General features: G+C 36.3%; 1 protein-coding gene across 2 annotated transcripts in view; it reads left to right on the forward strand.

Moving 5' to 3' along the window:
• The window catches only part of CPEB4 (cytoplasmic polyadenylation element binding protein 4), a 63,773-nt gene that overhangs the window by 36,570 nt on the left and 11,047 nt on the right, over positions 1–16,156 (forward strand). For both annotated transcript variants that reach the window (XM_068536378.1, XM_068536379.1), the window contains exons 3-4: positions 1,117–1,167; positions 11,865–12,038. In XM_068536378.1, the coding sequence (XP_068392479.1) occupies positions 1,117–1,167; positions 11,865–12,038 (225 nt within the window). The remainder of the gene's footprint in view (positions 1–1,116; positions 1,168–11,864; positions 12,039–16,156) is intronic.

A 16,156-nucleotide genomic window follows, 5' to 3' on the forward strand; every position in this document is an offset into this window, starting at 1 on the left:
TCCAGGCCTGGGAGAGCCTCTGCTTACCCACCTTTTCATTCTCTTACAGAGTCTGTTGTGGTTCTGTGGGGTCAGAGTTTAGACTGCTGTTTCCTAATTGGAATGTTTGTAATTCTGAGTCAATTTAAAATTCTCACACTACTCCTGATGTGCAGAGTGCTAGATAGTGGTGGGTAATTAACAGTGAAGTTCCCCTGTCCATTCCTTAGATGAATAAGACTTGAGCGTTCTCCACCATTCTTATGAAGGGCATGGGGAATATGGAGACATGAAAATGTTGTCATAGTGAGTTTTGTAACTCACAGCATAGAACTAGTTGCATGGTGTGTGGTCTAGCTACCTCAACTTGCATGTAGAAACTCTTCCAAAACAGAAATGCTTTTCCCCCCCTTTATTTGTGGCTACCAATTTGGAAGATGGCACATCCTCCCGAAACTTCAGACTTTCACAAACCCTTTTCTCGAGGGTATCTTGGGCGCCCATTTTAGGTTCAAAATTGGAAGGAAATTAACCCAGCATTTATTGAATGCTACTGTGCCTCTGGGCATTGTGCTATGTGCTTTGATATTTTCTTCATGTGTAAGTACAATGAAATGTGTCTCTTTACCTTCTGTACTTATTCCCCGAAATTTGCATTTAAACCCATTAGTGTGTCTGTACATGTAGGCATAAGACTGGCACTTTTGTTATGAATTATATAAAAAAATGCTACTGCTAACTACATACTTCTAAAAAGCTATAAAAAACTGCACATGAAAGAAAAATTGCACATTTATGGGGAAAAAATATGAAGATTGTTATTATGAGTTGGTATTAGAACATAATGGTATAAAAAATTTCCTTTGGATGGGGATTTGGAAATTAGAATGACCGAATAGTTAAAAATATAAGGGATATTTTATTTTCCCACTTTGAAACTTTCCCTTTTTGAATGTTTGTGAACATGCTGTTTTGATATGTCAACTGACTCTTTGTGTTTATTAGCACAGCTAAGTTTTATTTCATAATATGGCTTTTTAAATACCTATGAAGCAATTAATTCAGCTTTGTTGTTGAATACATTTAAACCATCTATGAAAAAAAATAAATTTAGTAACGGCCTTCTTTTACCCTCAGGTCGTCTAAACTATTCATATCCAGGATCCGATAGCTCTCTGCTTATTAATGGTAAGTGATAATTGATTCACCTTAGTGAAGTTCATAGAACTGTAACAAGTTAGTACTGGGTAGAAAATACAGTAGTTAAGCTTCAGCAGGTGGAGAAATGACATTAGTTTGCTCTGTAATGAATATGCAAGTTGCTATTAATCCATCACCTATTTTATGAATAATTATTATTCCTGCAAATTAGAGCAGGAACTTTTTTTAAACTTTGAGAGCCAGCTAATTTGCTGTCTTGAAACTGGTGACAATGAGAATAAATGAGACTCCCATAATGACACATAAAGAATGGCTTAATCCAATGTTAGCTTCTGTAGAGTGGCCTTTGAAATGTCAACATAAAAACCATTTCCATGTGGCTGGAATAGTGTTCCAGGAGAAAGGGAAGGTAATCAGAGATCGAAAGTCAGACAAAACAGCCTGAGACCACAGGGCTTGACACTGCAAAGGACAAGGTCATTCACTGTTTGCTGTCTAATGACAACAAGAAAAATGAAGTTTTATTAGCCTTTGCAGTGCCTTCTGTAAATCCTCCTTGCCTATTCTAAATATTACCACTGCGCTGTTGAGTTCTCTTTTTATGTGCGTATTCTGAAGCAAACTAAATTTCACACGGAAGGAGGGGCCATCTACTCACAGAAGGAATTAAAGAATTAAAAATTGTCTTTTTTGTAGTACTATAGTTTAAAATAATTGGGTGGAATACAGAAGTCTTGTTTACTTCTTTTCCACTCTTTTACTGTTGAATATGGATTTCAAATTTGTGTGTTTATAATGCCTTCCATTTGCCAAAACTCATTGTAAGTCCCACCACTTCTATGAATTATTCTTGACCAAATAACTATATTCTGCTCATTCCCAAAACAAAGCAAAACCAAAAAATCCTACTCCTTGTCCATGCTATAGTATGAATGAGGAATTAAAAATTGCTTTTATGACTGGATTTCTTTTTGGTTAGTGTTTAAAATCAGTGTGCTGTAGAATGTAAGACTGTTGAGCCAAGAAATGTTAGAAGGAGATTTGATTTATGAGAGTTACTGGGTGCATTAGATCCTCTGGAGACTATATGGTTTGTAAAAACCTCACTTGTTCATTAGTCTTTCGTCTTTTCATGCTACATTTGCCAGAAATAATGCCAAAATATAATATTTCAGCATAAATGTGTGTAGACCGAAAACCAAACACAGTGGTGACAGTGACATCAGGATATGCTGGAAATTGCAGCAAACCAAGATTTGAGATACCGTTGTGTGATCTTAGGCAAAGTGGTCAACTCTTTGTTGTCCCAGTTGCTTCATGAAGTCGCTAAATTAGACCAGTTGCCCCTGGGGTCATCTTTATTGAGATGAGAAAAAGAAACACTCTCTAGTGGGTTTTCCTTAAAGCCCAATTCACTTAATTTTTTTTGAGTCTTTCATGAGATTCTTTCCTTTTACCTCCCCCCCCCCCGCCACCCCCATTAATATCCTTTCTTTTAAGAATAGATTATTTTTTAACAACCCTTACTTGGCAAAGAAAAAAGAAAGATAACTTTCCCCTCTGAATGTTTATGTTTTGAAATTTTATTGGCCCATAGATTCTAGAAGGAGACTAGATGGTTTTTACTGTTGTAGACATGGAAATTTTGTTACAGAAGTATACTGACTGAGGTTAACATTACCTCAGACTGAAAGATAGGGTGATAAAGAACAAAAAGATGTCAAAGAGAGGAAACTTGCTGGCTCCTCAGGCAAGACCCAGAATATGGGGTTATGGCTGCCATGCTCTCAGATCCAGTATTCAGCTTTGCAAGGTCCCGGAACTTGATTTTGTCAGATTTGATCAAGTGCTAGTTCTTAATAACAAGCCAACTAGGACCGGATGCCAATTTATGCATTCATAATGAGGAGTACAACTTCTGGGTAGACCAGATGCTAGAATTTACTGATAGACCCATTCTCTGATAGCAAAGTCCAGGTTTTGGAAGACTGCTTAAAAATCTTGAAATTAAAGCAAGGTGGGGGTGGAGGGATGTTAAGACAATTCTTTAGTCACCTTGATTTAGGCTTAGGCATTGCCCATTCTCTTCAGTCAAATTTATGAACCATCTTCTGTGGTGGATTGCTTCTATAGATAAATTGATCTCATTCATACGTTGATTCTTAGTAGCTTTGTTCTCAGTATAGCTCAGGTTTTGGGGGTCCCCATATTGAAAATCTAGTGTGATCCATTAATTGTGTTTAATGAAGATAAACTCAAAAATCACAAATGCTACCCATTTCATAGGACTGTGGTGGAGATTTAAGTGCATGTACAATCATTTAGCATAGCACCTGGCATGTAGTCGAATTAAATAATTAGAATGTCATTTTGGGGGGATTGGGAATATTAGTGCTAAAAATTTACAAGGGAAAAAAACACAAAACAAGGGATTATGATTGTCTATGAATGAACATGCTTTCTTTGTCTATTATTAAGAGCGATAACCTGAAACTTTATTTACTTTTAAATACAGTCCCTTTGCATCTTACATCCATTCAGCTTTTTCTTAAAACTGAAAATAAAAGCCTAATATGTTGTGTTGCTTTATATTCATTATTCCATTTTAAGACTTTAAGGAACCATCAGGAGCTGTTCTTTCCTGTCCACCTAAATAGTCTACTCAGCCTTTTAAAAACCTTTAGAAAGGTGATTATATAGCTATACTCTACTTTGCTTCAACTATAAGTTTCAGAGCTTTTTCTTCCAAGCCTCTGTTGAGTTGAGAACCATTTCTTGCTTTGTTTGAATAAAAATGTGAAAGAGCTGTTTCTTCTCTTTCTCACATGCACATTTGAATTTTGACATGATTTTTATTATATAACTTGTTTTGAAAATTTCAAGCAATCACAAAGCTTTTTGGAAAGAAGTGGGGTTTAAATCCTAAATAAATTAAAAGAAAAAAAGATTCAGAGTCGTTAGTCTACTAGCTTCAGCAGTTTATATTGGAATAATATTGGAATTTGCATGTACAAAGATAAAAAGAGCTTACTTATCCAGTGGATCAGATTCAGATTGCTTTCTTTTTTCCCCTTGGCTATGCTCAGTCATCAGTTTTCAGATTATGCAGTTACCTTCATATTACCACTCATGACTTTTAAAAGACACTGCCAGTATAATTCAACAAATAATAATTGCATGTTCTAGGGAATTATTATTGTTGCTATTAGTCATAGAGATATTTTTGAGGGGCATTCTTGGGGAAAATCCTTGGATTTTAAATGTATTTAAAAAAAAAAAAAAAGCAATTTTCTAGCTGCTTTTTGGATATGGTATTAGTTTGCTAGGACTGCCGTTAACAAGTACCACAGACTGAGTGGCTTAGACAGAAATTTATTTCCAGTCTTGGAGGCTGGAAGTCTGAGATCAAAGTGTCAGCAAGGTTGATTTCTTCTGAGGCCTCTCTCCTTGGCTTGTAGGATAGCTGTCTTTTCCTTGTCTTTACATGATTTTCCCCTGTGTGCAAGTCTGTGTCCTAATCTCTTGTAAGGACACCAGTCATATTGGATCAGGGCCAACCCCGGTGACCTCGTTTAACCTTAACCACCTCTTTAAAGGCCCTGTTTTAAGTACAGCCACATTCTGAGGTTCTGGGGTTCAGGACTTCAGCGTATGAATTTTGAGGAGGGAACACTATTCATCCCGTAACAGATGCCGTTTCCTAGTTAATCTTATACATAGTAGGAAGATAGTTAGAATATCCATTTTATGTTATGATAAGCAAGGCTGAAACTTAACGCAGTTTCTCAGCTAAGTCCGAAAGGAGTGCTAAGCATAGGCCAGACTCACCTTATATTCCTCTGGTGTGTCTTGGTTTAGCTCTGAGATAGATATCAGATTAAATGATTAATATTCTTTTTACCCAACTTGAAGCTTTATTTTGTCCAAGAAAACTAACATTTAACCACCACTACCTCTGTATAAAAGTGCTCGTGCATGGTACTTTTTTCCCTAACCTCCCATTTCACTGCTTTAGCCCTTAGGATTAGCTGCTTCAAAAATGAACCTTGTGGCAGGGAAAGTTATAGAACAGCAAAATATTGGGTTGGCCAAAAAGTTCATTTAGTCAGTGAACACGCTGTTCGATAAAGTTCTTCGCGAAAATGAAAAATGCGTCTTTCATTTTTACTTAAAACTGAACGAACTTTTTGGCCAAGCCAGTAAATTAGTTTCGAACAGATGCATGTATTTCCTAGCCTCTGTGGATGTCTCTCCCTTAGAGGCATCAGCTAAAATATTTGCTCGTCCCAGAAGAGAAGATTAGTAAAGGTTAGCGTAGAACATCACCTCTTAATTATAGTTCTTTGGAAGGAAAGGGAGAAGATTGTTTGCTTAAAGGGGACGGGGGACAGAAATCTATGAAAAGGGAGGGGAAAATTTACCCAGGAGAAATGGAGATTACAGTCACTTGCTGAAAATGTATATAATATGGTTCTAGTTGCTACAGTAAGGAGCATGTTGAGAGATCCCTTCTTGAAAAAGACAATATGAAAACATACTGTAAACTCTAAAGTGCTCTACAGTTGTTGGCCTTGAAGTAGTAATGGAAAGCTGAAAGTAACTGTTGAACACTAATCTAAGAATTTATACATATGAGTTTACTTTTGAGGAAGAAAATTATTATTTACCGAGCGTCTGTCTGACTGTCTGACCACCATATATACATGTGGTATCTTTTGTGATTCTCTCTTCATTTCTCCATTTTTATAAATAAGAAACTGAGGATTAGGGATATACAGAAACTAGAATTACATTCATACTCTGCCCTTCTGTAAGATAGCTCTTTATAAATAATCCTCTCGTATCTTTATTATACCTTATCAACATTCTTTGTATATTGTTAATGCCAGCAGGCTAGTATAAACAGAAGCCAATGTGACATAGGAAATTCTCTTAAGCATATATCTAAAGTAATGTTGTGACCATGAGCCCATTAATAAATTAGGAGGTGATTTATAAAATCATTTAAAATGATTCTTCGCATCTTTGTTGAATTGTATGCTTTGGTCTTTGTGATGATTGTCTGCTTTTGGGTTCTACCACCTTTATTCTTTTGTTAACAGATCACCTCCTTTTAGCTTCCAGCCTTTGACTTATATCTTTTTAACTGACTTACTAATTTGATTTCCCCACGTACTGTTTTTTTTTTGGTTCTACTGGAAAAATCAGTTATTTGATAACATCTTTTAATCTGAGCCCTCTCCCCTTGTTTTTCCAAGTAGGATTGCTATCTGCCTTCTCAACATGGGGGCAGTGAGAGGTAGGTGGAGAGCCTGAGGTAGGCCAGAGGTAGTGTGAATAGGATCAGTCTTTCATTGCCCACTAAAAGCTAGTCATATGTTACTCCTTATGGCCTAAAGTCCTATTATTTACAGAGTTGATTAGATGCCCTCGTGTAGGAAAGGATGCTTTTCTTTAATATATCGTTTGTTTGTTTTTAATGTAAGTACCAAGAAGAAAACCCAAAAGGGTCCATTAGCAAATATAGTAATATAGTGTACACAGTAGTAATACAGTGTACACAGTAGTAATAAATTTAAATAGTGCAGAAAAGGATAAAACAAGAAGTGGAATCATTCCTTCTTTCCCCATCCCAGTCCCTATCCTCAAAGGTTTTTGTGGTCGTTTCTAGAAAAAACGTTTGTGTATATTCCCACATATCTATTTATATTTCCTTTATTTTTAAGTTCACGTAATAAGAATCATACAACACACACTTTGGCACCTCATGCAAACTACATTTTAGAGAGCTTTAATATGAACACATGAATATGTGCCATATTTTTTAAATGGCTGCATTTTTTGTTATGAATATATCACTATTATGGATAATTTGTTCCTTTTGTGACTAACAAATGTTATAACATGAGAAAAAGATACTTTTAAAGAGATAAATAAATGATATTTTCATTTTTATAATGAAATGTATATATATATATAATATGTATTGAAAAAGACCCGGTCAGTCTTTCTGTACCTTTTTGCAAGTCTAGAATGCCAGACTACTGGCATTTTACTAGAGGGGATTTACTGATGAATATAGGGCATTTTTAAGCAATATTGTAGAGACACTTTGGAAATAAAGTATTTATCATAGATCTAATAACAACATGCATCCAGAAGTTATAAAAATTTATAGCCATAATGTTTCCAGCCCATTTAAAAAATTCTTGAATCATTTTAATACTGAACATTAAATTATATAAATCAAAACTAAGTAATAAATATAAAAGATAAACATATAAATAGTATTAATCTTAACTCTGATGGGAACTAGAAGATTTTTATTCAATAATAGTATGCATTTTTGAAAACTTTTAACAGTGTATACTCTTTGGTAATTCAAGAAAAATTCTAAGCAGGGTTTATTTCAGCTGACTTAGCCAGAAGTTTTTCAAAATATAGATTTCTTTAAACATATTTAAAGTGATTTTTTTTTTTTAACTGCCGCTTCCTCCAGCATTTGAAAAACATCAAATAATGTGCAACACTTGATAATCATGAGATTGGAAATCTGACATTTTCCTCAGGAAAGTGGTGAAGCTCTGTATTATAAGTATTTCATCATAATATGCTTCCCCAAGTATAATTTGAAATAGGTGAGAGAATTGTGCTTAAGTACCTCTTTCGTACATAGATGAAGTGGCACCACTTACCATTCTGTTAATATCTGGGTTCTGGTTACATAGGTGTGTTCATGTTATGGAAAGTTCATTGAACTGTGCACTTACGATTTGTCTACTTTCCTGTATATATGTCATATGTCAAAATCTATATTAAAATAATGTATAGCATTATAATAAGTGGAAATAAAAAATTTAAACATTCTCATTTTCTGTGCTCCAGAATGTCATTGTTTTTTATTTTTTGGTACTACTTTATATTAATTTGCCTATTTGATTAGGCAGTTTTTGTAGCTATAAGCATTGTGCACCTGTAACCTGTTTTCCCTAAATGTGGGAAAATGTTTCTAAATATAGTTTTTAGAATTTAATCGAGGAATTTGATCATGAATTCTTTTATATTAACCAGCTTAATTTTGTGGTACAGAATCAAAGTTTGAAAGTACACATTTGAAGACTTTGAAAGTATTTGATTTTTGCTTTTGATCTATAGCCTTTACTGTTCCTGAAACTGTACTTACTATTGAAATAGCGGAAGCTATGAGATTTTTTAATGTTAATTTTGTAGCTTTTAAAAGCCCACTCTTTTCAAATATCTGTTTTCTCAGAAATCCAAGCAGCATCAATCAACTTTTTAAGATTGACAGAACCAAGATATTCAAATCATTAATTTCCCCAAACTCCCTTGTCTTTGAAGCAGCTGTATGAATAGAATGTTCTTAAACAACTACTTCTGTGACATCTTTGTCTTTCTAACCTCTGTCAGGTTCACTAAGTGAGAAAATACGTCCACCCCCACCCCAAATTTTAAGAACTACTAAAGTGAAAATCTAACAGCTGAGGGAGATTTTACTGGTTTTAATCCATTTGCCTAAGTACTTTGGTGAAATTCAGTGTTATCTAGTAATGATAGACATTATTTTGGTATGAGACATAATTTTATTTTGGAAAATAGGTACATGGTACTTCTAAGTTATATTTGTAACTCAGTTATAACTGAGCTGTACTTACTTAGCATTTATTGAGAAGGCTAAGAATGAAAACCCTGACCAGTTCGTGTAGTGATCTCTTAAAATGTGCTATAATTTCTAACTGGAAAACCTATCCCAGCTTCCTGTTTAAACTTCCTCTCCAGTCAAGAGACCTCACTTGTTGCATATGTTGCTGTTCTCGGCATCTTTCCTTGAGCATTATAGCACCCCTATTCATGCCATTGCCAGGTCTTGCAGTGCCCTTTCTCTGTTTTCTCTTTAAGGTCCATCTCAGAGCCACACCCTCCCCTCTCTGTCTCTTTAATCAGAACGAGTTTCTCCTCCTCCTCTGCTTCTGTTGCACCTAACACTTAACATGCCTATTGCTGTAATGGTTACATTACCGTTGTTTGCTTATGTGGCCACCTGGCCTTTAAGTTCCATGTAGTCATACCCATGTGCTTAGCAAGCACATGTGCTTAGCAAGATCAGGCATGCATTCAAGAAATGTTTGTTGAATAGAATTAGGGTATTTGGACAAACTGCACATACAAGTTCCAGTTTGTTTGAGGGAAGACATTTTCTCAAAAGTTTTCTGATTTGAAATTTATACTGCCATTTTCTGAGTATTCAAGTATATACATATAATAATTATATAAGTCTATATTATATTGTATTATACTATATTATATTATATTATATTGTTTTTCTTCTCTTCTTGGTTGGAACCTACTTTGTGATAAAATGCTAAACTTTTTACTTTTCAACATTTGGGCCACGGTGGAAGATTTGATTAGGAACAAGAAACTGGCTAAAAGGAGGTTTATAAATTTCCTGAAGACTTCATTTGTTATGAGTTTCTTTATTAGGGAATAATTGAGAAATAGTATAAAACTGCTGTTTATCCTGTAGTGGCAAAAAAGTCATGAATTAAATATTGAAATATCTACTGAATGGCTCGTTAGCAGGGAATTCTGGGAGAAATTAAGATCAATATGGTAGGAGTTGGTTTAGATCATGTTACATATCCCTTAGTTTCATACTAGTTTGGACCTTGGGTGACAGAGCAGAAAGCTTCCCTTAAAACAAGTAAGGCTCAATACACTTTTTACAGTGTCCTTGAAGAACTTAAAAAAACAATAATGCATTAAATTGACCTCTCACCATCCAAATTCCATATTTTTTTGAGATGCTTACCAGGAAATGAGGAATACAGCCACTTTTTTTCAGTTTCTAAAGCTGGTAGATGAAATCACAGTTGATTCTTTTGACAATGTTTGAAAGGTTGTTTTTTTGTTTTTTTTGTTTTCTCATTTGACATGCAGCAAGGACATATGGGCGAAGGAGAGGTAACATTATTGTTTCTAACTTTTGAATGTATCAGTTGTATTTGGAGAGGACCCAAGTTTGCTCAGTTTCTAACCCTTGTTGGGAAGCGGGTAGGGGGAATGAAACTTAGCTGTGATCAATACATACTTTATGTGTTGTAGTTAACATAGAGATTCTAATTTGAAGAAGTCAGAATGGTAGGATTTGGATTTGAATTGAAATAATTTCAAACTCACCTTATTTATATCTGAAGATTTGTTTCCCTTTTTTCCTTTGTGAAAGGAATTTCTTAGGAGAACAAAATTAAGAATCTTTAAAAAGGAAAATATAGTATGACTGGTCCCAAAATACCTGATTATATTGGAGGTTCAGTTATGCTTGAATAGCTTAAATCTACTTTCAAAAATTTTTATATATTTGTCTATTTATTACTGAGCATAATACTGCATTTTGTTTAAAATGAGACTAAATAGATGACTAATCCTGTAAATTTCAAACATTGAGGGGGGGGTGGTAAAGCTCTACACATTTTAGAGAATTTCAAAGAATCATTTCCTAGAGTGTCTGCCTGAATAAACTTTATTTTTGCCTCCTGTACTATAGTTTTGCCTTTTTATAAGAAAGTAAGTTAGACAGTTAAATAATGTAGCTTTAAAATATAAGTGACTTTTGAAGATCCAGAAATAAACCTCCAATTTTAGAGTCATTTTTTATCTTCATTATATAACTCTTTTGAACTGTGGTTTTATAGGGTAAATTCATAACAAATATACTGTCAATTGTGTTTAATAATGAAAGTTGAAAGGAAGACAAGTGTGGTGACAAAAGGATATTGGAATGTTTCAGTAAAGGAAGAGCACTTAAGATACGTTTCTGCAGAATCCATTAACGAATTCCTTATGTAGTACCTAGAAGTAAATTGGCAGCCTGAAAAGTGACAAAACAGTGCTTGAGAGATTCTACAGTTCTTTGTAGCTCTTTGCTTTGTTAATGATTTATAAGTTCATATTTTACTGGCAGGTAAGTATGGGAAGGATATTAACCACATTGGCATCTCTGGTCTTTTCTGTTTTTATATTCTGAATGATAGGATTTTTTAACAGCAAACGTAATGACTAGTTTTTAGAATTAGACACTACCTGTACCAGCTGATAATTACTCAACTAAAAGAAGATTTATCTTTAGCATGCCTAAAAATCTTAAATTCTGTAAGACTAGCCAACAAAATTGGATAACAGCATCAAGTGCATTTTGATGGCATCCCATTAGTTAAGGTAAACTGAGTGCTCACTTTAAAAATCAACTTGTTCATTTTAGGGACATTCTTAGAGGAAATTGGGCAGGCTATATTATATGATGTTTTAAAGAAATTTAAGTGATCTAGCATCTGATAGTCAAATTTAATACTTAGTGTACATGTGTAGGTTGCCAGTGGCCATGGGGCCCTGCCAAGGTGGTGCAGTCTGCTGCCAACTGCTTTCAAAAGAGTGCTCTCTCCTATTGTACTTTCACCTCGCTCAAGTTTCTGGATCCCAGTGGGATGGTTGAGCAGCCCTCTATTTAACCATGTACTTTCTCCCTGACTCAATTGGGACCTTAAGGTGATGGAAATTCAAGAGCATATCTAAGTGATTTGTTGTTCAGTGAGAAAAATAAAAGCAGCAGCTTTATTGGATCTGCTGTTTTCCTTGTTTCTCGTGTAAGATAATCAGTGGCAAGGAACATTTTCTGTTAGCTTTTTTTTTCCTGCTTTCTGTTCCAGGTCAGTCTTCACTGTTTCCAATGGAAGATGGATTCTTGGATGATGGCCGTGGGGATCAACCTCTTCATAGTGGCCTGGGTTCACCTCACTGCTTCACTCACCAGAATGGAGAAAGAGTAGAGCGATATTCTCGCAAGGTGTTTGTGGGCGGATTACCTCCTGACATCGATGAAGGTATATTTAGAAAGAGCCGTTTATAGCATGGTGCCCAGACTGTGGTGCATAGTAGGTAATGCATAGGTGATGGTTGCTGTTATTATAATAACAGTCGTATCTGGCTCCAAGTGTTCAGTTGTGATTGCATTGTTCTCTTGTCCTGTCTTCCTAACACAGCATGTAAGGTTAGTTCACAGAAGGAAAGGGAGCGGGACTTTGGGAACCAGCTGAAGCAAGTGGCTGGACTAAATCAAAAAGAGTTAAACATCATTGGGAAAACTTCTCAAGGATTCTGTTGTGGGCAAACACAGACGCTAACTGCATTTTTGTCTGTGTGTCCTTCCTTGGCCAAATTCAATTATTCATTTTCCTGTTTTCTACCTTTTATGAGGGCTCTGTAAATGTACAGTTAATTGTTTAAAAGTTTAAAATCTTAGAATAAGCCTGAACTTTTGAAAAATATAGCCTAGAGTCTTAGGGAATCTTAAGAGTTATATCATTTTCTGAGTATTTTTTCACTTGTCAAATGTTTACTTGCTTTCTGAACGTTATAAACTATTCTTAGGATTGTTTAGAGTAGTAAACAAGATAGAAAGCCCCTGCTCGCATAGAGTTGATATTCTAGTGGGGGAAGGGAGATAAAAAATGTGTGAAAGTATTAGAGAATAAGTACTGAAAAGAAAACAGGTTGATGTGATATAGTGAAGTCTCAGAAGGGAGACTTGTGAGATTAGGTGGTTAAAGAAATCCTCTTTGAGGACGTGATATTTGAGCTGAGACCTGAATAAGGAGCCAGTCATGCAAAAAGACATAGAGGACTATTGTCCAGAAGTATTCTATTCACCTGTGGGTCTAAGTGACCCTGACAAAAATCAAAGTAGCGACCATATAGCAACCACATATCCTTGCTTGCTTTTTTTTCCTAATCTATTTTGTCTTGGTTTCCTGAATGGAAATGGAAAGAAATGTTACGGAGGATAGAAGAGTTTTCTCTAAAAATCTATAAGGTCTAATAATGAGGTTTAATAACTTCCCATTTAGATTGAGATTAAACTTACTGAGCCACTACATTTTCCTTAAGATGATCAGTCTTTTGGAAGGTTGAGACAAAAATGGCTTCAAAACAGCCAAAGATTGAAATAAACACAGGGTTGTGTTTTTTTTTTTTTTTTTTTGTCTATGATAAAACGTCCCGGAGGAAGCTGTGCTGAAATTTCAGGCCAGACTGGCTCAATCTCCGTTCTGTCGTCAGAAGGCATAGCTTCTGCTCAAAGTGTTCATCCTGGGCTAAACACCTCAGCATGATGTTGTTCACTCCAGTAAGCTCCTGGGTGTGACCTTTTCTTTTCTCTAGCTGGAATCCTCACTCTCCTTAGCATTATGGATTCTAGGTTTTATGAGCCTTTAGAGGTCAAATCTTTAACACTCCTGAGCCCTGGATGGACTTCAATGAGGAAATTATATGCTTATATACAGACAGAGAAGACTGAATTTTATCTGACCTTGCCTGGGATAAGTTCCTTCTCTGGCCTAGTTAGTCTGTATCTTTTAGGAAAATTACTAAGCAATCTGAAATGTATCGTTCCTAAAATTCTTAGAGGCACAGGTAAATTTGACCAAGTTGGCAAAGGAGGTGGTTTAAACTGAGCAAAATTAATGGGAATTGTGTTAGTCATCTTGCTTTATCCTCAAGACCACGTATGATGATAAGTCGGTAGCAATTTAGGCAGGCAGCCCTTTCTATTAAAATGTGAAATATGTATTCCTGAAGAATACTGTGTTCTGCGGAATTGTGCACTAAGAATCACAGGGTTTATGGGGCAAAAGGGGCTAGAGGCAGATCACTTAGAACCTAATGAATTTTGTACCAGAAGCACTAACAAAAAGAGAATTAGTACCTTGGAAATAACTTGGACAATTCAGGCAAGCAGCTCAGGATGGTTAGAGACTGCCTCAAGGAATATTGAAAATGCACAAAACCAATAGAGCAGAAATTCTGGCTTGCTATCTTGGAGGCAATGCAGATGAAAGTGGACCTCTGAGCAGCTGAGGAACGCAAACTCTCAGGAGGTAAGAGCCCTGCAAGGTTGGGGGGACACCTCTCTGACCAGAGAGGCTTGGTTGCTCTGCTCATTTTTAATTTTCTTATAATAGAGCCGAGGGGGCTCCTGCCTGCACGTCACACAAGCTGGGGGCTTTTTCCTTTCCTGCCGAAGGTTATGGTTCTCCCACTATGCTAGCTCACCTTGCTTAGGAAAAGTCATTTGTGAACCAGTATAATGTCTAGGTTACACTGACATCATTCCCCTATTCATCAATCTCACACGAGCTAAACGGTACCGTAGCAACAGGCATCATAGCTGTTCGAACAGACTACTGTTTCACAATCTGGAGGAGATGAGAACAGTTCTGCCAGACTGAAATTTGAACATGTTTCTCATCTCTCTTTTCTGTTCCTGCCCTACTCCCAGGTCTTATCTACATATGCTTACCTACTCTTTCTAGAAGTTCCCTGGAAATTTATTTTCCTGTAGTCTACTCATTAGTTCTCCAAATATATAATATAGCATAACTGGTATCGTTTACATTAATAGGAAAATATGATCAAGTCTTCCTTGTCCATCCCATGTGCGCTTCCTTTACCTTCTTCATAAGGCTCAGAGATATTGGTGTCCAAGGAAGATGGTTGGTGAGGGGGAAGAGGGTGCCAAGTGGAGGGCATGTGTAGGTATACACATGGAGGGGGCCTGCTCAGAGGCCTCGGCAGCAGCGTGCATGCTGCCCAGTAAATCAGGGCAATAAGGGCTAGGGTGCAGAGGTGGAAGGTAGAGGAGACTGCCAGGGCAGCTAGCTGAAAGATGGGTTACGTTGAGCAAGGAAGCCAACATATTGAGGATAATGAGAACTTGGTTTCTCATAGCGAGAAGGGAATTTACAAACATGGGAAGGGGGGAAGGCTAGAAAAAAACATGAGATGTTGGAGTGGACTTGCAGTTACCAGTATGAACTCATTTTTATAATTGTACCCAGATATAGAAACAGTTATAAATATATCTGTGTGTATATTCATATAGTTCCTAGCTTTGTCCTCTGAGAAGACTTAGAAATAATAAATATCCACTAGCAATGACTATATGGAATACCTAAATCTTAGTTTCTAAATACCGTTTGTCACTGAAAGGAATGAGGATTTCTTGGGCGGGGGCGGTGGGCGGGGGGTGAGAAACGGCTAATTCTAAGGGTAGGGCAGAGAAAGAACAAGATGAAAGCCTGGAGTATCTTCTTGGGCCAGGAAGTATGGAAGCCCTTGAAGGATGATGGGGGGATAGGTCAAAAGGACATAGGAACCCCCTCTGGCCAAATCAGGGACAATTTTGAGGACAAATTGAACATCAAAATAAATGAGGAGAGAATCAGATTACAACCCATTGAATAAAAATAGGTCCATACTGATATAAATAAATACATGACTAAATAAATGGGGGAGAAGGGAAAACTCTTCCTTATTGTATAATACTAACTAGTAAATGTAGAAGGATTGATAGAAATAGGTAATCAGCATTTGGCAGTAATCACTGTGGTAGCTGAAATAGGTAGGAGTCTCCAATGGATGCCAAGTCTAATGAGGGAACAGGATATTGATGGATAACACAATATTCCCCCACAAAATACTAATCAAATTCAGAGGGGAAAATGGTTTCCTTTTGGTGGAGAAACCAGGCAGGTATCAATTTGACCAGCTGATCAAGATTAACAAACATACCTAGTGAAAGGACAGGATGACATAGCATCATTATGGTGGTTTTCCTGTTTGGAATGCATAGGTCATGCGGAAACAGTACCGACCCAGGTTGAGAGCCATCCTGCAGAATGAATGGCCTGTATATTTTAAAGCTACTAAGCATGTAAAAGACAGGAAAGAATGAGGAACTATTGTAAACTGAAAAAGACTGATGACCTGGGACATGACGTCTAAATGTAGCATGGTTCTGGATAGGATTCTAGATCAGGAAGGAAAAAAGAGATATATTGTGATAGTTTAAAATTGGGATAGAGTCTGTGAATTGGGAAAGAGTGTTGTATCAACGTTGATTTCCTGATTGGAAGCGGCGTTGTTTGGTGGTACATAAGGGAGT

The sequence above is a fragment of the Eschrichtius robustus genome, chromosome 2 (assembly GCF_028021215.1).
Source record: "Eschrichtius robustus isolate mEscRob2 chromosome 2, mEscRob2.pri, whole genome shotgun sequence".
Taxonomy (NCBI): Eukaryota; Metazoa; Chordata; class Mammalia; order Artiodactyla; family Eschrichtiidae; genus Eschrichtius; species Eschrichtius robustus.